This window comes from Delphinus delphis, chromosome 20 (assembly GCF_949987515.2).
Source record: "Delphinus delphis chromosome 20, mDelDel1.2, whole genome shotgun sequence".
Lineage (NCBI taxonomy): Eukaryota > Metazoa > Chordata > Mammalia > Artiodactyla > Delphinidae > Delphinus > Delphinus delphis.
This window is the reverse complement of record NC_082702.1, coordinates 9,415,952-9,442,596: the sequence shown is the minus strand read 5'-3', so window position 1 is coordinate 9,442,596 and position 26,645 is coordinate 9,415,952. Positions and strand designations below refer to the sequence as shown.

General features: G+C 56.9%; 1 protein-coding gene and 1 non-coding gene across 4 annotated transcripts; one reads left to right on the top strand and one right to left on the bottom strand.

The window, feature by feature from the left end:
• The first annotated feature begins 53 nt into the window (after window positions 1–53).
• On the top strand, window positions 54–26,251 carry PPP5C (protein phosphatase 5 catalytic subunit). Of its 3 annotated transcripts, XR_009517766.1 has the most exons (15): window positions 54–255; window positions 6,441–6,682; window positions 13,913–14,060; window positions 14,751–14,872; window positions 17,685–17,750; window positions 18,072–18,170; window positions 19,084–19,189; window positions 20,578–20,720; window positions 20,825–20,912; window positions 21,791–21,831; window positions 21,926–22,104; window positions 23,011–23,092; window positions 23,275–24,017; window positions 24,228–24,356; window positions 25,263–25,755. XR_009517766.1 is itself a non-coding variant. In XM_060000817.1 (13 exons), exons 1-13 carry the CDS (start codon window positions 135–137, stop codon window positions 23,335–23,337), a joined length of 1,500 nt encoding a protein of 499 aa, XP_059856800.1. In that variant the 5' UTR covers window positions 54–134; the 3' UTR covers window positions 23,338–24,181. The 3 variants fall into 3 exon arrangements, 1 of the variants encoding a protein (XP_059856800.1); XR_009517765.1 differs by having other exon boundaries at window positions 24,228–26,251; XM_060000817.1 differs by lacking the exons at window positions 24,228–24,356; window positions 25,263–25,755 and having other exon boundaries at window positions 23,275–24,181.
• Window positions 15,995–16,066, bottom strand: TRNAE-UUC (transfer RNA glutamic acid (anticodon UUC)). Its single transcript has one exon. It is a non-coding gene; the product is annotated as a tRNA-Glu (tRNA).
• Window positions 26,252–26,645: the final 394 nt, after the last annotated feature.

The window sequence follows — 26,645 nt, the reverse complement described above, 5'->3', positions numbered from 1 at the left end:
GCGCGAAGGGAGCCTTCAGGGCCCGCGCTTTACGACACTTGTGCAGCGCGGCAGCGGCAACTCGGCACTCCTTCGCGACGATTCGGCCGGGTGCCGCTGGCCGCGGTTGCCAGGGTGGGGGGTCGCTTTGCGGCATGGCGATGGCGGAGGGCGAGCGGACTGAGTGTGCTGAGCCACCCCGGGACGAGCCCCCGGCTGATGGCGCTCTGAAGCGGGCAGAGGAGCTCAAGACGCAGGCCAACGACTACTTCAAAGGTACGCCCGCCCTGGAGGGAGCGAAGGAGGGTGGAGAGCGGCCCAGGTCAAGGGGTGCCGGGCCCGCGCGGAACCATGGCAACGAGGAGCGCCAGCCTGGGCGCGGGGCAGGCACTACCAAGTGACTGGGCGTGGGGAGGCCGAGGATGGCGCTACCAAGGGGCGACAGAGGGGCCTTCTGAGAGAAGGGGTGACACCTAGAAGTGGCGTACGGAGCGGGTGCTAAGTGGGGAGACTGAGGAAGGCGATTCCAAGTATGAAACGGGAGGGAGACGGGAATGAGGGCACTACCAAATGTGAAACCCCAGAGGTGCCAGCTTATGGTGAGACCTGAAGAGGGCGCTACCAAGTAGTGACATGGGGCGGAGCAGTGATGGCGCTACCAAGTGGAGAGACACCAAGTGGGGGGGAGGGGGGAACTGTCCCAATAGAGCAGGAAATCATGGGAGTGGAGAATAGATCATTAGATGGGAGGGAAAGGAAGTAGGAGATTTGGGGTTACACCAGGAGAAAGGAGGTTCTGGGAGTAGAGGTGAGGCAATCCCAAGAATAGTATGACTTAGGATCTTGGGAAAGAAAGGTGTGGGGGCACCCATTCATTCATTCATTCATTACGTTTATTGAGCATCTGCTATGTGCTAAGGATCATGCTCGACGTTAGGGATGTAGCAGTAGATGAGACAGATGTAGCCGTACCCTTATATAGCTTGTAATTTAGCAGAAGACTCAGACATTGAGTAAACACACAGATAAATATTAAAATACTTAGAAGCTGTGATGAGTCCTTTGGAAAAACCCCAATGTAGTGTGAAGTAGAGAATAAGGGTTAGAGGCTAGTACTTTAGAGAGGGCGGTCAAGGAAGATCGCACTGAGGAAAAGGCATTTAAGTTGAGAAAGAGAATTGGGAAGGAGTGTCCCAGGTGGGTGGAGCTGCCTGTGCAAAGGCCCTGAGGTCGGGAATGAAAAGAGACTGGCTGGCTTGGCTGGAGATTTAACGAGTTAGTAGGGAAACAGGTACAAGATAAGCTTAGGACAGGGGCCAGTTCCTGTAGGGTGTCACAAGTCACTGCATAGACTAGTGTGGATTTGACTCTGCTATCCAAGAGGAGACATTGAGTAGGTAGACGGGCCAGTCTGGAAGTCTTTGGAGAGGGATTTGGGTATGATCAGCCTATGGGTGGACTGGAACACCCTGGGAATGGATGAGGTCACCTCAGAAGAGAAGGGGCCTAGTACGGAACCTCAAGGGATTCTAATGTTTAGGACAGAAGAGTGGTCAGTGAGGTGGAAGGAAAATCAGGAAAGTTGAGAGAAGAGAGTGCATCTAGAAGGAGGGGCTTTACCTGAGGTCGGATGCTGCCAAAGCGAGCACCGAGCATTGACCATGGGATTTGCCTCCATAACATGTTGGTGGTCGCCTTGACCAGAGCAGTTTCTAGGGGATGATAGCGATGGTAGCCAGAGGGAAGGGCGCTGAAGAGTGAATGGGAAATGAGGAAGTGGAGACAGCAATTGTTGACAAGGGTTTTGAAAATTTTGGTTCTGAGGGGGAGTGGAGAAATGGGGGGAGGGTGCTTTTTTTTAAGAGTAGAAGAGACTAAGAGTATGGTCCTACAGAGAGAGAGTTGATCTTGCAGGAGAGAGAGGAGACCTACAGCAGCAGAGCCCTGGAGGAGGGGTGGGGCATGGGAGGAATCCAGAGCATTAGTGGAGAGCTGTCCTCTGGTGGGAGCACAAACAGATTTTAAGAGTGGGAAAGTCAGGTCAGGCCAGAGCAGCGAGAAGGAGGTGGGGCTGGTGAGAGGTGAGGCTGGAAGGTAGAGCCCTGGAGGCAGGTCAGGGACGTGATCCCAAGGGTGGTAGGAAGCCAAGGAAGGTTTGAAGAGAGGAGCAACACTGTCTGATTAGCACGTTTGAAGGCGATCCCCCAGTGGCCTTGTAGAGACTGGACCCAAGGGCAAGGCTGGAGACCAGGAAGGAGACTAGAATGGTGGGCAGGTGAGTGGGGAGGGGGGTGGTGCCCGCTAGGCTGGAGAGACGGAAATCGACTCAAGAAATGTTTCAGAGGGAGAATGACAGCGGCCGCCTGGAGAGAGGGAGGAGGGAACCCCAGGCAGGAAGAGCTGGATGACAAAGGCCCAGAGGTGAGCCTGGCACCAAGGAAGTGAGTGGGGCTGGAGTGTAAGAGGCCAGAGGAGTTTAGGTGAGGCTGCAGGCAGGAGCCCGAGCTTTCCACTTGAAGACCCCGAGGAGCCGTGGATGGTTCTGAGTGGGGAAGGACTGGATTGGGTTTGTGCTTCAGGAAGGCCCCTCGGGAGCGGCAGGAGGGGGCGTACGCTGGGAGAGCTGGGAGGAGGCTGGGGCAGGAACCTGGGCAGGAGAGGGTGAAGGCCAGACCAGGGCAGAGAGGGGTTCTCGGGGTGGAAGTGAGAGAATAGATTTGAGAGATGTTCCGGAGGCTGCCATGACAGAACAGGGTGACTGCCTGGCTTTGGGGCTGGAGGGACCAGGTGTCCAGGACAGGGTCCAGTCTCCAGCTGGGGGTGGTGTGCAAGGTGGGGCTGTTCCTGCAATGGGGCTCGAGAGGAGCAGCAAGTATGGGGGTGATGCTGTGGCGAGGGAAGAATTCTGGGAAACAGTAGGCCGTCGGGAAGGGCTCCTTGCCCTCCAGGACCTGGGATCTGAGCTCTTAGGAGGCCTGAGACTGGGCAGGAAGCCAGCGGTCCTGGCACTGAGCTGGAACGGAGGGGAATGCCCCTTCTGGTCCAGGTCCCTCGCTGTTTGGCAGGCAGCTGCAGGCGCAGAGCCCCAGTCTCCAGGGCTGGGGGAATAGCAATGAAAAGAATAATTACAGCTCGCCTGAGTTGAGCCCCCGTGGTGGCCAGGTACACCACTTTGTTTAATCCTCCCCCAGGTACTAGGTAGGAGCGGGCCTGTTTGTTTATAGAGGAAGCTGAGGCTCTGAGAAGTGAAACCGCTTGCCCAAGGTCAGGGTGTGTGAGCAGCACAGCCCGGATATCCCCCTTCCTCACCACGTGCTTGGCACCCACGTTCAGAGTCCTTAGCCACAGCCTCACCTGGAGCCGTCCTGGCCCCAGTGGGAGAAGAGGGGCCCCAGGGGCTCAACATGGTGGGAGAAGAGGGACCCAGGGGCTCAACATGGTGGGAGAAGAGGGGGCCCAGGGGCTCAACATGGTGGGAGAAGAGGGGCCCAGGGGCTCAACATGGTGGGAGAAGAGGGACCCAGGGGCTCAACATGGTGGGAGAAGAGGGGCCCCAGGCCCCCCGCCCCCATCAGCATGGCTGGATCACTTCTGTGAACTCAGGCCCATTCCAGAGGCCCTGGTGGGGCAGAGCCTGATCCCCAATGTCGTTCAGCTCTCTTCCCCTCTTTCTGGGCCTCATTGCCCTCCACCCCCTTCTGTAAAAAGAGAGGGGTTCTCAGGAGGCCTCTGAGTCTAAGAGTTTGTAGACAGGCTTAAGAGCTCAGGCTGCCTGGGTTCAAATCTTGTTTCTTCCTCTTACCTGCTGTGTGGCCCCTGGGCAAACCTTAACTTCTCTGCGCCTCAGTCTCGTCCTCTAAAATGGGGCCTCTCTTGAGGATTAAATGCGTTCATATTTGTCGAGCACACAGAGCAGGGCTGGGATCCGGTGCCGCTGGGTGGCTGTGCGAAGCACAGGCCCCTCCTGTTTGCTCTAGTCTCTTCTTCCTTTCATTTGGTCATTTATGCACTTCTTTTACAAGCCTCTGCTGACCTCTTTCTCTGCTGTAGCCACATTTCAGCCAGGAGTTCCTTTCACCCTCACAACCAGCCCATGAGGCAGGGCCGATTGTGGTTCCCGCAGTTCAGATGAGCAAGCTGAGACTGAGAGTGGGGAGGCTGTCTGCCCAAGGTCTCGTGGTCGGGATCCTCAGAGCCAGATGTCCGGCTCCGAGACACCAGGCTCCCCACCGCATGCCGAACGGCCCGGCAAGAGCGCTGGCCAGTCTGCCTCTGGAGCCCAGCCGGGAGGCTGGAAGGAGCCCTCGAAGGTGTTGGTGTTCCAGGGAGGGTCAGTCAGACTTGGGCTGCCTGCTTCTGCCCTTGCGTGTTTCTGGGAAGTCCTGGGCTGCCCTCCAGCGCTCACCATCCTGGGAGACACACCCATCACCTAACGGTGCCTACCCAGAGGGGGCAGGGCTGGCATAGGGGAGCCCAGGAGCCGAGGCAGCCGGAGAGGTGCCTGATCCAGCCTGGGTGTCAAGGGAGGCTTCCCAAAGGAGGTGACACCCGAGCCATTTGAAAGATTGCCAGACGTCAGCCTGCAGGAGGAATCGCTGTTATATTGTTCCTGGCATCTCCCAGCACCTGGCTTCTTTCTCTAGTGTAGGTGTGTCCTGTCTTTCTCTTTCTTTCATTCCTTCCTGCCTTCATTCAGGAACCATTCATGAAGCCTGGAATCCTCTTCTTCCATTCTTTTCACCTGGCGCACTCTTTCTCCTCCTCCAGGTCTCAGTTCCAGCATCCGCTCTGGGTTGCCCCAGTTGTAAAACACTCTGGGTCATCACTGCCTGGGGGTGGATCTGTGTGTGCTGTGTCATTCCCACCCCGCAACTGGACTGTGAGCCCAGGAGGGCAGGGCTGGGGGCTGCTGTGTCCTCAGACAGGGCAAGGGTTCAAAGAAGTAAGACAATCAGGGCCCCTGCCCTTATGGGGCTTAGGTTCAAATTGGGATGATGGATTATAAGCAAACAAAGGAAGCCATGGTTTATCAGATGGCTCTGGAGAAAAGACTAGTAGAAGTTAGGGCAGGAATTTTCATTTTAGGCTCAGTGTCTGGAGGACTCTGAAACTTTAGACCAGAGAGGGCACATAAGTTGCCCAAGGACACACGGCTAGTAAGGAGTGGAGCCAGCAATTGGGCCCAGGCTACCTGCCCCTGTGTCTGTGCCTGTCTCTATGCCAGGCTCCCACTGAGAGGCCACCTGGTACGGAGGATGAGAGTGGGAGCATTTGGGTCTTGGCCTGGCTCACAATTCCTGCCTGCCACTTTGTGTGTTGGGGTTTCCCTCCCACAGCCACGCCTGGAAAATGGGGCTAATGCAGCTGTCCTCGGGGTTGCCGTGAGGGTTCAGTGAGGCGACTCATGCACCAAGAGCCCCACGTGGCACCTGGCACGTCATGGCCTCCGCAGTTCGGGCACACCTCCTAGCTGCGGCCTCCTGCCTGCTGAGTGGCCGTATGGGCAGGACCCAAGACAGCTCTGCAGATACAGACTGAGTGTTTGACCTTGAGCAAGACCTCTGTGGCTTGCTGTAAAGTGAGCACCAGACGGTGCTTATGCCGTGGGGATGTGAGGATTCCACAGGCTGAGATGTAACGTGCAAGGCATGGCCGTAGCTCATTTCAAATAAAATTGACCTTTCCCCTTGGCCAGATGTCACATCCTGTCACTCCACACTTAGAACATTGATGTCCACACCCAGCTCTGGCTGTGGTCTTTGGGATCTGTCCTGCCAGCCTCCCTGCCCTCATATCCTGCCCTCCCCCAGCTCACTCCACCCCAGCCACACCACCCTCTTGCTGGTCCTGGAACATAATGCACTCTCCCCCCTTCCCTCGCCCCCCCAGGACCTTTGCACCTGCTGTTCCTTCTGTTGGGAATGCTCTTCCTCTGGTCTGGTTTGTCGCTTCCTTTGGGTCTCTGCTGAAGTGTCCCCTTCTTGAGACCTAAGTAGGTTCCTTTTCCTTCCCCACTTCCTATTCTCCTACTGGAACCCCTCTTTGGGCTTGTTTACTTGCTTGGGGGGCTGGACAACCAGGGGGCTCAGGGAAGACTCACACTTGCTGGTTCACAGCCCAGGTCTGGCACTCAGTAACATATCCTCTCCAGGCCATGGGGAACATTCAGTAAGACCCTCCTGAAGTCCTGGAAGAAGTATTGTCCACCTGGGGCCTTGGGGGGTGATGGTTGGGTGGATGGGTGTGTGGAAGTGATTTGGGGTCTTAGGGATTTGGGCCTGAGGAGACAAGGCCTGTGCTAGGGTGGGACAGGTCAGGACAGGGAAGAGACGTTTCTGAGCTCAGCTGTGGACCTCAGTTTCCCCATTTGTAAATTGGGGGACTGGGCGAGTACCCAGCCCAGGGCCTCTTCTGGCTGGGCGGTGGCAGCCTTGCCTCATGCTTCTCCTCCATCTTCACAGCCAAGGACTACGAGAACGCGATCAAGTTCTACAGCCAGGCCATCGAGCTGAACCCCAGCCATGCCATCTACTATGGCAACCGCAGCCTGGCCTACCTGCGCACTGAGTGCTATGGCTACGCGCTGGCCGACGCCACGCGGGCCATCGAGATGGACAAGAAGTACATCAAGGGCTACTACCGCCGGGCCGCCAGCAACATGGCATTGGGCAAGTTCCGGGCCGCCCTGCGCGACTATGAGACGGTGAGCCAGGCCTCGGGGGGTGAGCCAGCTCCCAGCTTCTGAGCCAGGCGGGTGCTGAGGGCCGGGTGGGGGCAGGCTGGGGGAGGACGGCCTCTGTGTGTGCAGCTGGACTAGACGGGGAAGGTATGAGGGGGCCATTCACATGTTTACTTGCCGCTTGCTCATCCAACAGATGCCAGCCGGGCTCGTAGCCCAGCTCTGCCATCGTCGCCTGGTGACCTGGGACAAGTTACCTGGCCTCTCTGTGCCTCCTTTCCCACATCTGTGAAATGGGAGGACAGTAAGACCTACCTCTCAGGGTTGCCGTGAAGAATAAATGAGCCTCTGCTTTCCAAGTGTTTAGAACTGCCCCTAGCATGTAGTCAGTGTTCTGTAATAATTAACTATTATGATAATTGTTGCTGTTATTGTTGGTGAACAAGAGGCACACAGCTCTCCTGGTGGAGCTTATAACTCGGAGGAGGGCAAAAAGCAAACCCGTCATTGTGAGGGTACACAGAATCGTTGCAGGTGAGGATATGGGCCTGGGAGAAAATAGACGAGGGTGATATGCTGTAGAGGGAGCAAACGGGGGATGTGTTTTAACGAGGTGACAAGGGAGGGGACCTAGAGGATGGCAAGAATTCACCAGTTCACTTGCTCATCTGCCACCCCATCACTGTAACTGCTCTGATGATAATGACAGTGGTAAGGACTCCCAGAGCACACGCCTTCGGGCCAGGCATGTTCGATACCCTTCTCGTCAGCTGGCTGAGGGACTCGTGAGGCAGCCCTGTGAGGTGGGAACTGTGATTACTCCCATCGTACAGATGGGGTGACTGAGGCCCAGAAGGCTCAAGTCCCCTGCCCACCAGCACGCGCAGGCGAACGGCAGAGCTGGGATCTGAACGCAGGCAGCCCGGCCCTCCGGCCCACTCTTTCCCCGCTGGAGAGAGTCGCTCCTCGAGAGCAGGGATTTTGTTTATTCTGGTCATTGGGACGGTGCTTGGCATCCAACAGGGGCTTAGTGTTCGTTGAATGAATGATCACTCTGCCCCCGTCCCCGCAACGCACCCGGCACTCCCTCCTTTCATTGCATTCGTCACGCACTCTGAGCAGCTTCTGTTGTGTCGGGAGAGGCAGCAGGGGAGGCTGAGAGCCACAGGCTGCAGTTGGAGGGAGCCAGGGCAGACGGTTGGGGCTGGCTGCTGGCCCGGAGAGGAGGGCGGCTGTCAGGCCAAGTGCAGCCTCCAGCCAGGCGCTGGGCCGGGGGCACCTGTGTCAGGGTCGGGCAGAGGCCTGAAGGAAGAGATAATTCAGAGACTGAGGGGCAGAATGGAGGAGGGGGCTGGGGTGACCCCCCGGGAGGAGGACGGAGGAAGGAGCAGCAGAACAGAGCCCTTGCAAGCGTGGGCTCCCAGGCCGTTCCCCAGCCAAACGTCTCCCTCGTCCCTTGGCGTCCTCATTTGGAGAAGGGTGACAAGAGGAGTGGCCACCTCCTGGGCGGCTGTTGGGCTCTGGTGAAGTGGTGTGCATAACGATCATAGGGCTGGAGGGCTCTGTAATGAGCAACTCGGAAGACAGGTGGGGTTGGATGGGGACAGGGCTTTCCTGCAGGTCCCCAAATGGGGGGAGGGGCCTGGAGGAGATGGGAGGGGGCAGGAGATGAGAGGAACTCCAAGCACAGGTCTGCGGCACAGCTCTGGCCCAGACTGGGGCCTCGCCCCGCATATTCCATGAGGCTGAGAGGTCACTTGCAGCCGTCTTGTGGGCGTACTGCATCTGAGTTTTCTCCCGGGCCTTGCGGATGCCCTGGGGGCCGGGTCACGGCCCATTTCCCTGTGAGGGCTTTGCCAGCAGCCCTGGGGAGCCCCTGCACGAGCCTGAGATCCTTGCCCACCTGGGCCAGCCGCCCGCCTGCAGGCCGTCCTTTCTGACACGTTTCATCCGACTCTGGGTGCAGGGCAGAGGGCTGGGCCCTGGGGTGGCTCCCCATCCCGAGTCTCTGCCTCCAGGGCTACCTTGGGACGTGCTGGAGTTTCACGGAGGATGTGCCCAGGCCCCCTCTCAGGTCACGGCATCCTCGGAGGCGGAACCAAGATGTGGCCGTGGGTAAACGAAGAGCCTGAGGCTGTGTCTCACAGCAGCCTGGGCCCTCAGCCTGGGCCCTCAGCCTCAGTTTCCTCACCTGCATACTTACTGTGGGCCTAGCTCTGCTGTGAGCTCTTGACGTGCTTTTTACAAGAAGGAAAATGCGTTCAATCCGTTTTGCAAGAAGGAAAAAGAGGTCTAGAGAGAGGATGTCCCTCCTCCAAGGTCACCCAGCAGCGAAGTGGCAGGGCTGAGACTTGAACCCATAGTCCATGCTTGTAATGGTTAGTGGGCCGTGAAGTCAGTGTAACAGTTTGAGACCAGCACTTCTGTCTTCATCAAATAGAATAGAGAAGAAGACAGCAGTTCATTGTTTGGAGGAAGTACGTATATATTTGTGAAAGAGTATTTTTCATTTATGTGAATACGGATGCGTATTAGGTGTGATAAAATATATACTTCTTACTGTGAGTCATAGTCTCAAATTCTGAAGGTCACTCATGCAGGGGCTGGAGGCGCCGGCTCCGCGGTCAGGACGCCCGGCTATGAGCTGTGTATCTCTGAGAGCTTTGGATCTTCGGCCTCAGTGTCCTCATCTGTAAACGGAAGAGAACAGCAGAGCCTGCCTCAGTGGCCTTGTGAGGATTCGGCAAGAGTAGTACGTTCAGAGTAGGGCCTGCCCCTGCTCAGTACTGGGTGCGCTTTCTCCTGGGGGTGTCTGGGGAAGAGGCTGCGGCCCCCAGGAAGGGCCGTGTGCAGGCACAGGGCCTTGTTAGGGGGCGGGGACGTGGGGGCACCTCTCTTTTGCTCTCCCTCCAGGGCAGGAGCTGATCTCCCCTTTCCATGGGTCCATGTTGAATCCCCCCACCAATGCCCCTCATCTCCAAGCTCATCCTTCCCGGGGGACTCTGGCTCCAGGATTCCCCGCCCCCTTATTGGGGCCTCTTCTCAGAAGATTCCACCTGTGTTCTTTCCCGTCTGTGGCTGGAACTCAGGTGGTGAGTCACATGGGCCCGGGCCGGATCTGGGGACTCCTTCAGCACTCCTCACCCTCTCCTGGGATTTTTGGGGTTTGGTTTGTAATATGGTTTGCATTTGGGTTTCTTCTTACAGCATAGCCCAGCACAGTCAGTTAGCAGTGCGTTTTGCCTCGCTAGCCTGTACGAACGCCCGTTCCCCTAAGGTGTGGACGTATGATAGTAACAGGAACGGTCACAGCTGACACCTGACACGGCGCTCTCAGGGGCCGGGTGCACTGGTGACCTTCGTGCTGTGAAAACTCATGTGATCTTCATGACAACCCTACGCAGTGGGGACTCTTACTATCCCTGATTTACAGGTGAGAAGACCAAGGCCCAGAGAGTAGTCACTGCCCCAAGGTCCCGCAGCCAGGAAGGGACAGTCTGGCCCCAGACTTGGTGGCATAATCATCGCCCTTAGCTCAGGCAGCGTACTCCGATGGTCTCGCTCTGATTTATTATGGAAGGAGTGTTGGTGTGACCTCCTAGATGAATTCACTGGAGGGTCTCGACCCATGGGGTGAAAACCCTAGTGTCCTGCTTCCCACTGCCTCCCCCAGACCCCTGGCTTCCTTGGTTGCCCATGTGCCACTGGCAGGCGTGGCCTCTCTCTGGGCTGCATCCCATCACCTCTACATTGGAAATAGTCATAATGGCTCACAACCCATTGTCACGTGGGTCCCCTGAAGTGAGCTCTTGCTCCTTCACCTCAGTTGTAAACCCGAGCCGTTGTGAAAAATAGTCTGGTAAGTTTGGGCAACTCGTTTGGTGGCAAAATCTCATCTGAACTGATAGGCCGTTGATGGTCTTGTTTGCCCCCATGTAGTACGACTAGAAGTTTCACTGCAGAAACGGGAGTGTGTGTGGTTACCAGGTGCCACCCGGACTTGCTGGAGGTGTCCTGTAACATACAGCACGCGGGTGCACTGTGTCACCTTTCTAAAATCCGAAGAGTTCCCAATTCCCAAACGCACGCAGCCCCCGTGGCTTCACGTGGGGATCACAAGCCTATGTTTTCATTTCATTGATTCGAGTCGTTGTAGTTACTGCCTGTGAATACTCCCAGCTGAAAATACCACTTTTTAAAAGCAGCTTTTTATTTTGAGAACGTTGTAGCTTCACACGCAGCCGTAAGAGGTAATACAGAGATCCCACTCTCCCAGTTTTCCCCAGTGACGTATCTGGCATCACTATCAGAATCTGGATACTGACACGGATACAACCCAGATCCCACTTTTTTTTTTTTTTTTTTTTTGCGGTACGCGGGCCTCTCACTGTTGTGGCCTCTCCCGTTGCGGAGCGCAGGCTCCGGACGCGCAGGCTCAGCGCCCATGGCTTACGGGCCCAGCCACTCCGCGGCATGTGGGATCTTCCCGGACCGGGGCACGGACCTGTGTCCCCTGCATCGGCAGGCGGACTCTCAACCACTGTGCCACCAGGGAAGCCCCCAGATCCCACTTTTTAAAGAAAAGTCCAGCATTCGCTTCTGACCCAACAGGCCTTGGGACCCACTAGGCCCCTCCAACCTGGAGCAAACGACCTTCCCCAGGAGCGGGAGCCTGGCAGGGTCACTTCCCTTTCCCAGCCAGGCAGCCAGTTATAGTAGCAGTCGCAGCAGCCCCAGGCCCTGGCACAGGCGCTCGCTCGCTGCTGAGCCCTGTGATGGGCCTGATGTTAAATTCTCACAGCTACCCTCCACCTCTCCAGCCTCCCTCGCTTTCTAGAAGCTGAGGGAGGCTGGAGAGGTAGGGCTGCCTGCCCTGGAAGGCCTGGATACAGACCCTGGAGGCCTGGCCCCAGAGCCTGCACTCATGACCACGACGGTGTCTCCCTGGAGGCCGCGCAGGGCACCGTGGGGACGGTGGCAGCGGTAGGGAGGGGAGCACATCCCAGCGTGCTGGGGGAGCAGGATCTCAAGCAGCAAGAGAGCTGAATCCTGGCTTCTCGGGTCAGTGACCTCACCTCTCTGGGCCTCAGTTTCCTAATCTGTCAAGTGGAGATGTGATAACATCACATAGAGCTGCTCTAGGATACAGTGAGCGAGGTAATTGCTCACAACATCAGCCGCGTGATGAGCGTTCGAACACTTAGCTGTGTCCCGGTGCCGCTGCTGCTGTCGCTGCTCCCACCCCGACGATCCCGGGATCGTCGGCGTTTGCCTGCATCCCGCACCCCAGCCTCTGAGCTGTCTGCGAACAGGGTAGTGGCTCAGAGGGAATGCTTAGTGGGGCATCCATCCACTCCGGGCATTCGTTCACAGCTGGGACTCGGCCTCAGCCCTGCCCTCGTGGCCATGGCCGCCTTGCAGTGGGGAGGCAGACCCATCTCCAGCAGTGCTCCGGGCTGGGGCGGGCGGGAGGAGCCCAGGGCCCTGTGTGAGCCCAGAGGGGGTGCCTGACCCAGCCTGGGGGAGAGGGGAAAAGGGAGCTGAGACCTGGAGGAGGAGGAGGGACTAGAAAGTTGCTGGAGGTAGAAATGAGGTGCTCTGGGCCAGGGGCAGCCTGTACGAGGCCTGGAGTTGAGAAGGAGCTGGTGCTTGGGGACTTGGGAGTTTGGTCTGGCTGGTAGTGCTGGGCAAACAGAGAACGTGGAGGGGTGGGCGGGCCTGTGGGCCAGGCCCAGTGGTGGTTGGGACTTCGTTCTGCGGTGTGGACTCGTAAGGTCTCCTTGGTGGGGAGGACTCCAGGGAAGGTCTGGTGCTGCCTTTCTCCCAAGCCTCGCACTGCACCCCTACCCTGGGTGGAGCTGCCTGGCAGGGTGCCCTAGCCTGAGCCTGCCCCGAACCAGCTTCCTGCCCCGCTCCTGGCCTGCACACCCATTCTCAGGGGCGTGAGCCACACTGACCCTCAGAGGTTATTAGCAGATGCCTTTTCCCAGGCTTCTGACTCACTCTGCCAGGCTTTCCAACCGGGGGGCATCCCTGCCCTTGAGGGCCAGCCCTGGCACACCCCTTTCGGCCCCCCCGGCACAGGAGCTGTGGGAGTCCGCTCCTGGGGAGGCCAACAGGGTGCGCAGGTCAGGCAGCGTCCACTAATAGTTACAGGAACAGTTACAGATAACTAAACTGAGGCTCAGAGGGGTGAATTCACTTGCCCAGGGCCACCCAGCAAGTAAGTAGCAGAGCTGGGATCTGAATGCAGCCCTGCCTGCCTCTCAGCTTGGAGGATCAGAGCTTTTAGGAAGCGGGGTAGAAGGTAAGGAGAGCGGAGAGGACAGGCTCCTTTTCCTGAGAGCTGAGTGTGTCCCAAAGCCGTATGCCTGCCGCTTCCTCCTTACGATCTCATTTAATGAATGCAGCAGCCCACGAGAGGGGGCATTGAAGAGCAGCCTACGCTAATGTGGACTTGACTCACGCCTGGCACCGCTGCACACACTTCACAAGTGTTCACTTGTTTAGTCCTCCCAGCCCCCAGGGTAGAAACACTGTCACCTCTACCTTACACAGGAGGAAACTGAGGGAACTCACTTGTCCTGGGTCTCCCCAGAGCCCAAGATTGAACAAGGGCCACGTCACCACGAGGTGCCCGCTGCTGCCCACAGAGCCCAGGCTGCATGCCAGGCCCTGTGTATCACCCCCAACAGCCCTGGCAGGTGGAGCCTGTCATCTCCCCCATCTTGCAGATGAGAAAACTTAGGCTCAGCGAGTCCGGGTTATCCAGCAAGTCATTGCCTCTTCAGATGAGTCTGGGCTGTAAATTATGACTTTGGATCCGGCCCACCCTTTCCTGTCAATCCCACCCTCCTTGGTATTGACTGTAACGGTATCAGTAAAGTGCATCTCAGCCCGCTCTGATTCCAATGAGGAGGCTGAAGTGGGGCCAGTTTTATTCTGATGATGGTCAGAGCTAAGATTTATTAAGAGCATCTGCGTGGGTTGGCACGTTTACCCACCCGGCAGCCCTGTGTGGGCAGCTCTGTCAGGCCCAGTTTGGGGATGCAGAAGCTGAGGGCCAGAGGTGAAGCGAGCCCAGGCTTGCACCCCTAGTGCACCCGGCACGGGTGCTCTGCTCAGCAGTCGTGAAGCCCCGGGCCAGGCAGGCCGAGGGCAGCCGCGGCGTCCCCGTCTCCCTATGGCCCCGACCCCGGCCTGGGTGTTGATGCCTCTTTCCTTCCCTCCCCTCTTACCCACCCACGCACCCAGGTGGTGAAGGTGAAGCCCCACGACAAGGATGCCAAGATGAAATACCAGGAATGCAACAAGATCGTGAAGCAGAAGGCCTTCGAGCGGGCCATCGCAGGTGACGAGCACAAGCGCTCCGTCGTGGACTCACTCGACATCGAGAGCATGAGTGAGTCAGGCCTGGGTGCCCCGCTGTGCCCATCCCAGAGCATTCCTCGTCTTTGCCTGAGCCCTCCATTCCCAGTGCATGCTGGGGTGCAGGGGGGATGGGGCTCAGTGGTGCCTCTGGTGCCCATCCCCACACGCTGTCTGTTGCTCCTTCGCCTGCGCTTCTGGGGACTCCACAGTCCAGAGCTGGGTCTGGAGGTTCCGGATTCGGGCAAGCTTCCCTGCTGTACCACCCACCCTGCCCTCCACAGTTGCATTCACCCGTCACGGGCCTCCTGTGTCTGGTTTGTCCGTAGGTCCTCTGGGCGCTCAGCTGAGTCTGTCATTCATTCCACAGATGGTTATTGGGCACCTAATAGGTGCCACTGTTCTAGGCACTGGGGACACAGCTGAGAACAAAACAGCCCCTGCCCTCCTGGAGCTGGTGTCCTAGTGGGGAGAGAGGATTGACTAGTCAGTTAACAGTGTCAAGTGCTATCAAGTCCAGTCGAGGAGAGGGCCTTTGAGCTGACCTGAACGGAAGGAGCGGGCCATGAGAGGACCCGGCCGGGGAGTGGCATCTTCTCTCACTCCATCCCCCTCTCAACCTGTGTGTCCAGCGCCATCTGCCCCGTGCCTGGGAGCCAGGCCCCACTTCCCACCCTCACAGTGGCCATGGCCACTGACTCTCATCCCCCCATTCACGCACCAGCCATCGAGGATGAGTACAGCGGACCCAAGCTTGAGGACGGCAAAGTGACAATCACTTTCATGAAAGAGCTCATGCAGTGGTACAAGGACCAGAAGAAACTGCACCGGAAATGCGCCTACCAGGTAACGCCCCTGTCGAGGGCTGAACGCGCCTGTGACCCCAGGATAGCATCACAGCCGGGCCTGAACCCCATCACAGGGCACGAGAGGAGAAGGGTGGTACTGGCAGCGAACACTTGCTGAGCCCGTGGTGTGCCTGGCACCCTGCAAATGAATTCTTTATTTCTAGCATTTCCATTGGGTTATTTTTTTCAATAGCTTTCATCTCTCTGCCCCATATGTTCATGCATGTCATTTACCTTTTCTGCTAGATCCTTTAACACATTTTTTTCATAGTTATTTTAAAGTCTCTGTCTGGATGTTCCACCATCTCTGGGTCTGCTTCCGTTGTGTGCTCTCTGCGTCTTATAATTTTTTATTGTGTGCCAGACATCTTGTGTAAAAGAGTAGTAGTGACTGAGACAAAACTTTCCTTCAGGAAACGGCAGGACCTGATTCTGTCGGGCTGCTATTGTGAGGGTCTGTGTCCATCTCATCTGCAGTTCAGGGGCAGGTCTTATTGGACTTAGTTCACCACCGGTTTCAGGTGTCTTCAGAGTGGAATCAGGACTCTCCCGTCTGCAGGGCTTGGGATCTCAGCCCTGGCAAAATCCCAGGGATGTCTTTATGCTGTAAAGTCTCCCGCTTTTGGAACTGGAGGAAAGCGCTCTGATTTTCAGCCCCGCTGCCAAGATGGGGTGGCTGGGGAGTTCTCTGCCTTCCAGTCTCACCCCCACTTTTGTGCCTCAGATGGCCTCTCTCCACCACGCCGCCTTGCGCCTCGCCTTCTGGGTGGCTGTGGGAGGGAATCCGAGGGCGAGGGTGGAGGCCTGCGGCGGGGCCCCTCAGGGCTCTGTAATGCCAGCCCACGCAGGCACGAGGGTTCTGCTGGCTTCCCCTCAGCCTTGAAGGGTCTTGCCCTCCTGGCGCGCTGCCAGGGGGGATGCAGTCATGGTCCCTTTCTCCCAGGGAAGGGTTTCTCACCGTTACTGCCTGCAGTTTGATTAATTTAGGTTTCTTTGTGTCCTTGCTCTCAGATGTTTCAGGGGGTTTTTTGTTTGTTCCTTTGTTTTTGTTTCTTTTTTGGCCTCTCCTACTTTTTTTTTTTTTCCCCAGGCCCTGCTGTGCAGCTTGTGGGATTCTTAATTCCCCGACCAGGGATTGAACCCAGGCCCTGGCAGTGAAAGTGCCAAGTCCTAACCACTGGACCACCGAGGAATTCCCTCCTCTTCTCTTTAACACTCTGTTTTCCCAGCTTTGTATTTAGAAAATTGTCAAGCCTACAGAAGAGGCAAAAGAACAGTGTGGTTAACGTCATGCCCCTTTCACGCCTAGGTTCACCGTTAACGTTTTGACACATTCACTTCATCTTTCTATGTATATGGGTGTGTGTAGGTACACATACACTTCCTTCTTTTTCCTGAACCATTTGAGAATAAGTTGCATCACAATCTGTATCCCCTAAAAACAGGACATTCTCCTACGTGACTATGATTTAGTCATCCCACCTTAGTAATTTAGTACCAATACAATAACACTGACTAATGCAAACAGTCCACAGGCTGTCCATAAGACTTGCAAACACTGTCAGGTGTACATGACATTGTCAAGGTCATCTTCAATCTGAAAGAACTAATACTCTGTGTTTCTAGACAAATATTTTAATTTTCCCCAGTTTTTTCCCCCCAGACATTCTTTTTAGCTGTTTTATTAAAAAAAAAAAAGAAAAAAAAAAAAAAAAAAAAATCCAAAATCCGGGGAATTCCCTGGCAGTCCAGTGGTTAGGACTCTGTGCTTTCACTGCCGAGGACCTGTGTTCAATCCCTGGTTGGGGAGCTAAGAATCCCACAAGCTGTGTGGTGTGGCCAAAAATAATAATAGTAAAATATAAAATAAAATCCAGAATCCACTGAAGGATCAGTTGCTGCACATGACCTGCCTTTTTAACCTTTTTTCATCTAGAGCAGTCTCAAGCCTTTGTGGGAGATTTTCGTGACATTGACATTTAGACGTTTCCAAGCCAGTTGTTTTATAAAATGGTCCACATCTGGCTTCATCCTGTGTGTTTCTTCATGATGCTGATTGTTTTTGTTTTTTTTTTTTTAACATCTTTATTGGAGTGTCATTGCTTTACAATGGTGTGTTAGTTTCTGCTTTATAACAAAGTGAATCAGCTATACATATACATATATCCACATATCTCCTTCCTCTTGCGTCTCCCTCCCACCCTCCCTATCCCACCCCTCTAAGGTGGTCACAAAGCACGTAGCTGATCTCCCTGTGCTATGCGGCTGCTTCCCACTAGCTATCTATTCTACATTTGGTAGTATATATAAGTCCATGCCACTCTCTCACTTCGTCCCAGCTTACCCTTCCCCCTCCCTGTGTCCTCAGGTCCCTTCTCTATGTCTGCATCTTTATTCCTGTCCTGCCCCCAGGTTCTTCAGAACCAATTTTTTTTTTTTAGGTTCCATATATATGTGTTAGCATACGGTATTTATTTTTCTCTTTCTGACTTACTTCACTCTGTATGACAGTCTCTAGGTCCATCCATGCTGATTGTTTTAAGAGAAACCAAGAATCTAGGTTTTCCCATGAAATAATCCTGATGTTTAAATACCGCATGGGACACTCGGGTCACAGCTTGGGGGCCGCCTCTGTTCCCGGCCAGCACCCGCGCAGCCAGGCCTCCCCTGCCCCTTCCTCTCCTCTCCCCTCCCCGCCTCTCCCTCACCCTCAGCCCAGCAGCGTCTCCTGGCCAGTACAGTCTCTCTGGGGCTGGGGTGGGCGGCAGGCCCTCCAGCTGGCCCCACTCACAGCCTGCCCTGCCTTCCAGATTCTGGTACAGGTCAAAGAGGTCCTCTCCAAGCTGAGCACACTCGTGGAGACCACGCTCAAAGAGGTGCGCGCTGGGGGCAGTGTGCGGGCAGGTGGGCCGGGGCGGGTGGCTCCCTGGCTGGGGAGGGGCCACGGAGCTCAGAAACTCACAGACCCACCGGGCTTGGTCTGCCTTCTCTCTCCCTGACGTCTGCCCTCCTCACCCACCCTGTCTCTCTCCTCCTGGCTGTCTCTCTCCTCCCCTCTTCATTTCTGTGCCTTACGCCTGTGTGTTCTGCACGGTTCTTCTCGGTCTGCTGTGACCTCTCACCCCTCCCCTCACTCCTCCCCCCTCCCCACATCTCTCTCTGGGCCCCTCCCTCTCCGGTGGCCTCTTTTCTTCCAGACAGAGAAGATTACAGTGTGCGGGGACACCCACGGCCAGTTCTATGACCTCCTCAACATATTTGAGCTCAACGGTTTACCCTCGGACACCAACCCCTACGTATCCTTCCTCGGAAGGGCAGGCCCCTCCCCTGCCCCGCCTCCCGGGTATGGGGTGCAGGAGGGAGAGGACCCCCTGCCTGGGGAACAGGCGTGGGCCTGAGGAGGGAGAGGCCTGAGTGCTTGCTCTGGCACCGAGCGGGGGCGGAGCGGCTGGCGGCCTTGCGCTCCGGGCTCTGGGGCCAGACCGGTCAGGGCCAGTCCCCGCCTGCTGTGTGACCTGGGCAGGTGGCCAGTGTGTCCGAGCCCCAGCTTCTCCCCGGCGTGAAAGAGGGCTGGATGTGTGTGTTACAAGAGCATATACGTGGGGCGCCTGGCCCAGCCCACACCTGGCTTCCCTCTTGGTTGTGCCGTTTTCCAGCTATGGCTGTGGCAGGTCACTTCACCTCGCAGTTCCTCGGGTTCCTCGTTTGTAAAATGGGGAGAAGAGATAGTGGTAAAGCAGGCTTCCCTCATCGGGCTGCTGAGAGGAATAGTGTGTTAACACCTGTGACGCGCTCAGTGGCCCACGGTCCATGCTGAATAAGTATTTGCTCGTGTTATAACTGCCTGATGAATGGCCACTGGGTGGGGCTACCAGGCCTGTGCAGTGTCGGCTGGGAGGGCCTGTGTCCCATTTGCCCTATGGCTTTGGGCCTATACTGGGGGGAGAGCTGAAGCCGGCTGACCACCTGGGGTCTCCCCCCTGCCATCAGTTTCCCTGAGGAGCAGACGAGGTTGGAGATCTTAGTACCGTCCCGAGGCTCGGAGAGGCCAAGCTGCTGGGCCAGACCTATGCAGTGAGGAGAGACGAAAGCCCAGATGCCCCAAGCCCTGCTGGCGTTCTCGACCCCAGGGCAGTGCTGACAGGAGCCGGGGTGGAGGGGCTGAGGAGGGAGCAGTCCCCCCCACCCTTGTTTTCCTTAGCAGAGCAGATATTTAATGGCGACTTCGTGGACCGCGGCTCCTTCTCCGTAGAAGTGATCCTCACCCTTTTCGGCTTTAAGCTCCTGTACCCTGATCACTTTCACCTACTTCGAGGTGAGCTGGGAGGCAGCAGGGTCTGGGGTCAGTGTGGGGACCTGGGCAGAGCCCTCGCTTTTTCCTCTGTGAGCCTCCTATTTCTTATCTAAGAAGTGGGGATACCGGTTGCAGGTGTGTTTGTTTTGTGTCTTCACTGAGATCATGCACGGGCCTGCCCTGTAAGGTTGGGCAGGTTGTGCACTGTGCAGTGACATCACGTTAATGGAGCTCTGTGGGCCCTGGTGAGGACTTGGTCATGGGAGGGCTCTGAGCAGAGGAGGGTCAGGGGCTCTCTCTGGTGTTGAGAGGATCCCTTGGGCCTCCGTGTGGGGAACAAACCAAGGGCTGAGAGTGGGAGCAGGGAGACTGGTGGTGGCTGGACCCGGGTGGGAACAGTGGTTGGATTGGGGCGCACTTTTCAAAGTAGAACCCAGAGTGTTTGCCAGTGGGCTGGATGAGGGTGTGAGAGAAAGAAGGGGTCAAAGGGGGTACTCCAAGGTTTTGACTGGAGCATCTGGAGGGCTGTGGCTGCCACTGACAGATGCGGGGACAGGAAGAGCAGGATGTAGGCTGGAAGATGGGGAGCTTGGCTCTGGATGTGGCTGTGAGACTGAGAGATGTCTGGGGGCACCCGGGGGCTGTAAAGTGTGGGTTCCTCAGCGTACATGTGGTATTGGGCAGGATGAGCTCACCAGGGAGTGAGGGCCGCCGGCGGAGGACCTGCCCGCTGAGAGGTGGGGCGGTGAGCGGAAGGTGCAGCCAGGAGAGGGGGAGAACCAGGAGGAAGTGAGGGCAGCGGGCTGGGTTGGGGGCTCCTGGGGGCACGAGTGCTGACAGCGGGCAGGTTCGCAGCCAGGTTCGGGGGGTTCTTGCAGCAGGACCTGGCATGTGGCAGATGCTCGATGAGCGCCTGCTGCAGCCGTGGGGGCCTGGCAGCTTCCTTGTCTCCCCCAAGCCCCGGGAGGGAGGAATGAGATTGCGGGTGGGAAGATAAAAGCACGGCGTGGGGCTGGCCCACAGCAGGCATTCTGCAGGGGGCCTCTTCTTTGTCAATACCTCCCCCTCCTTGGTACTTCCTGCCCAAAACGTATGGCAAGTCCTTCAAGAAGGAGCCCAAGGCTCACAGGGGCAAGGGACAGGCCTCTGGTCACTTGGGATCGGGGCCAGGGCTGAACCCAGGCCTCACCCACTCCGTGATGATCAGTGCAGGCCTGGGCCTTGTGGCCATGTGCCTTCTCAGCCCGTTTGCCCCTCTAGAAAGGGGCCGGGTTTCTGGGAGGGACCAGTGAGCTGCTGTGTGGATGCCATTGGCTTGGGGCCACCAGGCTGTCCTCAGCCTTGGCCGGGGTCTGAGCCAGAGGGCACCCAGCGGTGCTGAGGTTTCTCTTTGTCCTGCTGTCGGCCAGGCAACCATGAGACGGACAACATGAACCAGATCTACGGCTTTGAGGGTGAGGTGAAGGCCAAGTACACAGCCCAGATGTACGAGCTCTTCAGCGAGGTGTTCGAGTGGCTCCCGCTGGCCCAGTGTATCAATGGCAAAGTGCTGGTGAGGCAGGCCCGCCCCCGCCGCCGCTATGAGGTGCAGCGAGTCAGAGGGTTGAGGTGTGGCTGGCCCCTGCCCTCACGCTGCTGTTCCCACCTGAACCCCAGATCATGCACGGGGGCTTGTTCAGTGAAGACGGCGTCACCCTGGACGACATCAGGAAGATCGAGCGGAGTCGGCAGCCCCCAGATTCAGGTGACTGGGGAAGGCTGGGGACAGCCCCTCCCTCCTGGGGCTCGGGGGCTCCAGCCCTGCCCCGATGGGCTTTGCGCCCTCGGCAAGAGACAGCAAGGCTGAGCCTCAGTTTCCTGACCTGAAACTTGGGTCAGTGCACCTCCCTCGTGAGGCAGTGCTGGCCGGGGAGCATGAGTGTCCGCAGCACACGGCGGTCATTTATTTATTTATTTGTGAGTTCACCTGCTGCCCCTGGAGTGATGTGATGGGGGCAGACAGCAGAGTGTTAGCCACACACAGCTGTGGGGAGAGGGTGTGTGTGGAGTGGTGAGGTAGCGGGCCGTGGGAGGGCCTCCTGGGGACACCACGCGAACACCGACAGGGCAGGAGGAGGAGGTGCCTTCTCGCAGGAGTGCGGCCGGGCAAGCGCGGGGCGCGGAGGGGCTGGTGAGGCCAGACCCTGTCCGGCCTCACAGGTCCGGGTGAAGAGCTTGGTCTTTGTTCCTAGGGCAGTGGGAGCCACAGAGGCTTGAGCAACAGAGGGACCTGGTCAGAACTGCAGTGTTAAAAGCTCCCTCCAGGGACTTCCCTGGCCCCAGGGCGGTCCAGTGGTTGGGACTCCGCGCTCCACTGTAGGGGGCTCGGGTTGCATCCCTGGTGGGGGAACTATGATCCTGCATGCTGCGTGGTGCGGCTAAAAAAACAACAACAACAAAGAAACGCTCCCTCCAGCTTTGGGGCCCTAATGGATTGAATGGGGTCTGGTCCCGGGGGAAGGTCAGCGGGGAGGCGAGCAGCGGCTCAGAGTCCTGTCTCACGTGCCCCACGCCTGCCCCGCGGCGGACGGCCCCTCCCCTGCCCTCCGCCAGGCCCCGACGCTCCCCTCTGCTCCCTTCCAGGTCCCATGTGCGACCTGCTCTGGTCGGACCCTCAGCCGCAGGTCAGTCTGCCCGGGGCCGTGGCCAGCAGGTGCGGGCTGTGGGCAGAGCGGGCGGGTTGGAGCAGCAGGCACCCTGAGCTCCCTGTCTCCCCAGAACGGGCGCTCGGTCAGCAAGCGGGGTGTGAGTTGCCAGTTCGGGCCCGACGTCACCAAGGCCTTCCTGGAGGAGAACAACCTGGACTACATCATCCGTAGCCATGAGGTCAAGGCCGAGGGCTATGAGGTGGCGCACGGCGGGCGCTGCGTCACCGTCTTCTCTGCCCCCAACTACTGGTACGTCCCCACCTGCCCCACCCATCTGGTGGTTTTCTTTTTTTAACTTTTTGTGATAGAAAATTCCAAGGATACATAAGAGTAGATAAAATAGTATGATGAACGCCCACGTACCTGTCACCCAGGTTCAACAGTTACCAGCTCTCACCACCCCTACCGTGGGCTATTGTAAAGCAAACCCCAGGCATTCTCGCTTCTACCCGTTGTTGCCCTAGTATATTTCTGAAAGAAGGAAGTCTTCTTTTCTGTGTGTAATTGTGATACCACTGTCACACCTTCTAAAGAGGTCACCTGAACCCAGCCAGAGTTCCATTTCCCCACGTCTCTCATCAACGTCTCATTTTAGTCGATTTCTTCCAAGCAGGACCCAAACAAGGGCCACGTTTTCAGTCTCCTGATCTTCGAGTTGCCTGTTCTTCTTGCCCTCCCCCTTGCTGGTTTTTGGTTGAAGAAACCAGAGTCTCTTGTGCTCTGGCCGTTCCATCCCCGGGTGGCCGGACACCACGTTCCTCTGTCCCCTGTGTTTCCTGTTGACTAGAGCCGGGGCATGGTCAGCCTGGAGACCAGGTTTTGGCAAGAGTCCTGCCTCTGTGGGGCTGCCCGTGCCCTCTGCCCATCCTGTCAGGAAGGCCCTCTGCCGGCCCTGCTCCCTGGGCCCTCTCCTCCCCGCCCCCGGCTCCCACGTGGCCCTCTCTCCCCCTCATCCCCACGCCTCCTGCCTCGGCCCCCTGGGCCCCTCTTCACCTGGATTCCTCTCTATTGCCTGGTGAGCCTCTGTCCGTCCGTGTCCTTGACTCTGTCCAGGGCTCTTCTCCCTCCCTCTCCCTGCCCCGCCTCCTCCTTGATGCCCCAGGCCCACCCAGCCTCTGATGGACCACACCGGCCCTTCTGCCCTTGTCCCCGCAGCGACCAGATGGGGAACAAAGCTGCCTACATCCACCTCCGGGGCTCTGACCTGCGGCCCCAGTTCCACCAGTTCACAGCAGTGGTGAGTCACCCCCTTGGGTCCCCTGCTCTCCCTGGCCTGGGCCCCGGGGGGAAGAGGCTCTTACGAGTGCATAACGGCTCTCAGGGGTAGGGCTGGTTTCTGCATCTGGTGCTCAGAAGACCCTCCTCCACGCGCCGGCCCATTTCTGTCTGTGTCTAACCTGTGTGCCTCTGGTTTCTCAGCCTCATCCCGACGTCAAGCCCATGGCCTATGCCAGCACGCTGCTGCAGTTAGGGATGATGTGAGGCCCACGTGGCAGGGGCCCTGCTCCCCATCCGACCCCAGGCCCGGCCCAGGGCAACGTTGGAACCCCCTTTTACTTTGTAAAGTTTGTATTTATTCCCCTTTAGGTTTGCAGAGGGGGTGGGGGGCTGGCCAGATGGTCTGCTCCCTGGACAAAGAAGAAGGAGGTGGAGAGGCGGAGGGTGGGGCACCGAGCCGGCATTCTGGAGGGAGGCCAGCACTGCTGGGGGGGGCGGGGCCCAGAGGCTTCCCCGCCCCCTTGCTTGCGTGGCCCCTCCCCTGCTAAAGCAATAGGTCCCCGCCATGGGAAGACCCCTGGAAGGAGGGTCATCAGGGAGGCCTCACCTGCACCTCACCCGCTCCTGGCAGCCCCAGGGCGGGGCTAGGCTGGGGCTCACCCCCTTCCCGGCTCTTTTATGTCTGTAATTAATTATGTTAAAATAAAGTCATTATTGTAAGTCAGCTTGTCTCCGATGGTGGAGCCTCGGGAGCTGCTGGGATGGGGGTGACCGCTTCATAAAGTCCTGTCCCCTCATCTCTCATCTCCCTGGGGCACCCTGGAGCTGGACAGGCCGGTCTTGGGGCCAGCCAGCCAAGCAGCCCCTTTGCCCATCATAGTGGGCTCCTGAGGGAGAGTTCTGCTGCCTGGGACAGAGAACCCCCATCAGCGGCTCACGTGCAGGTGGGGAGACCAGGGCAGAGCAGAAGCTCCTCCTTCCCTCTGCCGATCCCCGTCAGCAAGTGTTCACTGAGGCTGCTCACAGCCCAGCGGGGCAGAGCCCTCTTGGGCAGGCCAGCCTCGGTCCTTACATCACGCAACGAAGCAGACGTCTCCACCCGCCATGGAAGACTGGAGGTATTTTCTACCACTTCCCCTTTTATTCTCCATCAGAGGTTACCGTTGAACCCCATTCAGGCTGCTCTCCCGGGCTTGGGCCACTGGAGAGATGTCTGTTTTTAAGTCTGAGCTCTTTTGGATCCACCTTTTCCAGATGACAGCAGATGGAGGGGTGGAGTCCGGGTGAGTACCTTGACCCCTCAGGTGCCCCCCCCCCCCGGCCCGGGGGACAGAAATGAGGTGATCTCAGTCCTAATTCTGTTTCGGCATTCAGAGAGGTCCTGCGGGTAGGTCCTCTTCTCCACGGCAAGTCAGTGTTGCAGTGGATGTGAATGAACCACCTTCCAGGGGGTATGCACTGGGCTGTCCTGAGGAAAATAGGCACGAGTCCCAGTGTGCCAGTTGCATTTACTTCCCATGGGAAACAAGTGTTCTGAGGAGCCCTTCAGACCTCCAGGGGGAATTGCAGCGGGCGAGGCGCCCGGCATCCGGGTGTTGTGATTACTCCTGCTGGTAACCCAGGAGCTCAGGAGTCCCCGGGCCCACCCTCATGTTCAGTCATTTGCTAGAAGAACTCACAGAACCCAGAAAAGCTGTTACACGCACGGTTAGTTTGTCACAGCAAGGAAAAAAAAATCAGCAAAGAGAAGAGGCACACAGGGCGGAGCCCAGGAGAGATCAGCCGCGGGTTTCCGGTTGTCTCTGCCAGTGAAGTCACACGGATAGCGCTGCTTTCTCCCAGCAGCCATGGGACAGCACGCACAGGGAAGGTCACCTGGGCCTTGGTTTTCAGGGTCTGTACTGGGCTTGGTCACGTTGGCCACCCATCCCACATGGCGGACCTTAGTCTCCAGAGAGACTAGCCGATGCCGTGTGGCCCAGGGTCCCCAGCATAAATCTCGGGTATAGGCCACCTGGATAAAAAAAGACCCTTATCTGGGAGGATGTTCCCAGGGCTTAGAGCCCCGCCTTGGCCAGACCTTTCTTTGGGCGAGGTGAATCCTTTACTGCATAGCAAACCCTAAAACTCACTTTAAACACACACACCCCTCCCCCCACCCCCGTCTTTTCTGTTTCATGGGTTGACAGGGCGGCCGTGCAGTTCTCACTTGAAGTCTCAGGCATTTGTGGTCGGTCAGGTGGCCTCTGGGCCTGGACTCACCTGAAGACTGGCCTGGCTGGATGTCCAGGATGGCTCACTCCCACGCCTGGCGGCTGGGGCAGGCTACTTGCTGGGAACTGTGGCTGGAGTGCCCACACTGGCCTTCCCTGTGGCCCGGGCTTCTCACAGCACGGCAGCCGGGGCCCACCAGGGAGCATCCTGGATGCCCAGAGAGAAGCCGCAGGACCTCACGACCCGGTCTCGGAAGTCCCGATGCATCCCCTCCCCCACATCGTGTCCATCGACCACGTCATCTAGACTGACCCAGATTCAAGGGGCTGGGGAAATAGATGGGAGACACTGTGCCAGCCCCCTCCCCGGAACACTGCCTGCCACGCGAGGCCTCACCGAGACCCATGTTGACAGCACTTTCAGGGGAAGTTTTTTAACAATTTACTTAAATTTCTGATTAAAAGTCAATTTATTGGTTGGTCTCAAGTTGCTTAGAATTAACTTTAAGCCCAGAGATGCAGTTATTCCTATAGAAAGAGGCGCACAGCTCGCGTTTACTTTGTCAGCTGTTCGGTTTGGCTTTTTATTTTAAGGATGACTCGATTCCAGACTGCATGCTGCTGGCAGTCCTCTTAAAATACCGACGGTTCCTTTTTTTCTTTTTTAACTTTGTATTTGGAAACAACTTTAAAGGTAAAAAGTTGCAAAAAGGTCCGAAGAACACCCCTGTGTACCGTTTACCTAGACTCACCTATCACAGAACACTTTGTTCCATTTGCTTGCACTGGTGTGTGTGTGTCTCTATCACACACACACTTTTTTCTGAGTCGAGAGTAAATTGCGTGGCATACCTCATGATCCTTTATCCTTATGCACTTCAGTGTGTTTTAACTAAGATTAAGGGTGCTTTCACATAATCACACTACAGTTATCCACTAGTAAATTTAACATGGCTGTGCTATTTGTATTTATCCTACTAACTGTATTCCAGTTGTATCTGTTGACCCGATCAATAATGCCCTGGGTTACATTTAGTCCTCCTGTCTCTTTGGTCTCTAATCGGAAACATTTCCTCAGCCTCTTTATCTTTTATGATATTGACATTTGTGAAGAAGACAATCCTCCCCATCCTCTTTGTTTAAAGAATGTTTATTTGGGGTCCGTCTGATGTTTCTGCCTGATCAGACTCTGGTTGTGGATCTCCAGGCGGAACAGTACATAGTGAGGTCCTAAAAGGCCCTGTATTTGTCATGTGTGTTGCAAATAATTTTCTCCCTCCTGCCTTTTTTTTTAATACTAGTATTGTGGTAAAAAAAAAAAAAAAAAAATCACATCACGTAAAATTTACTCTGTCCCAA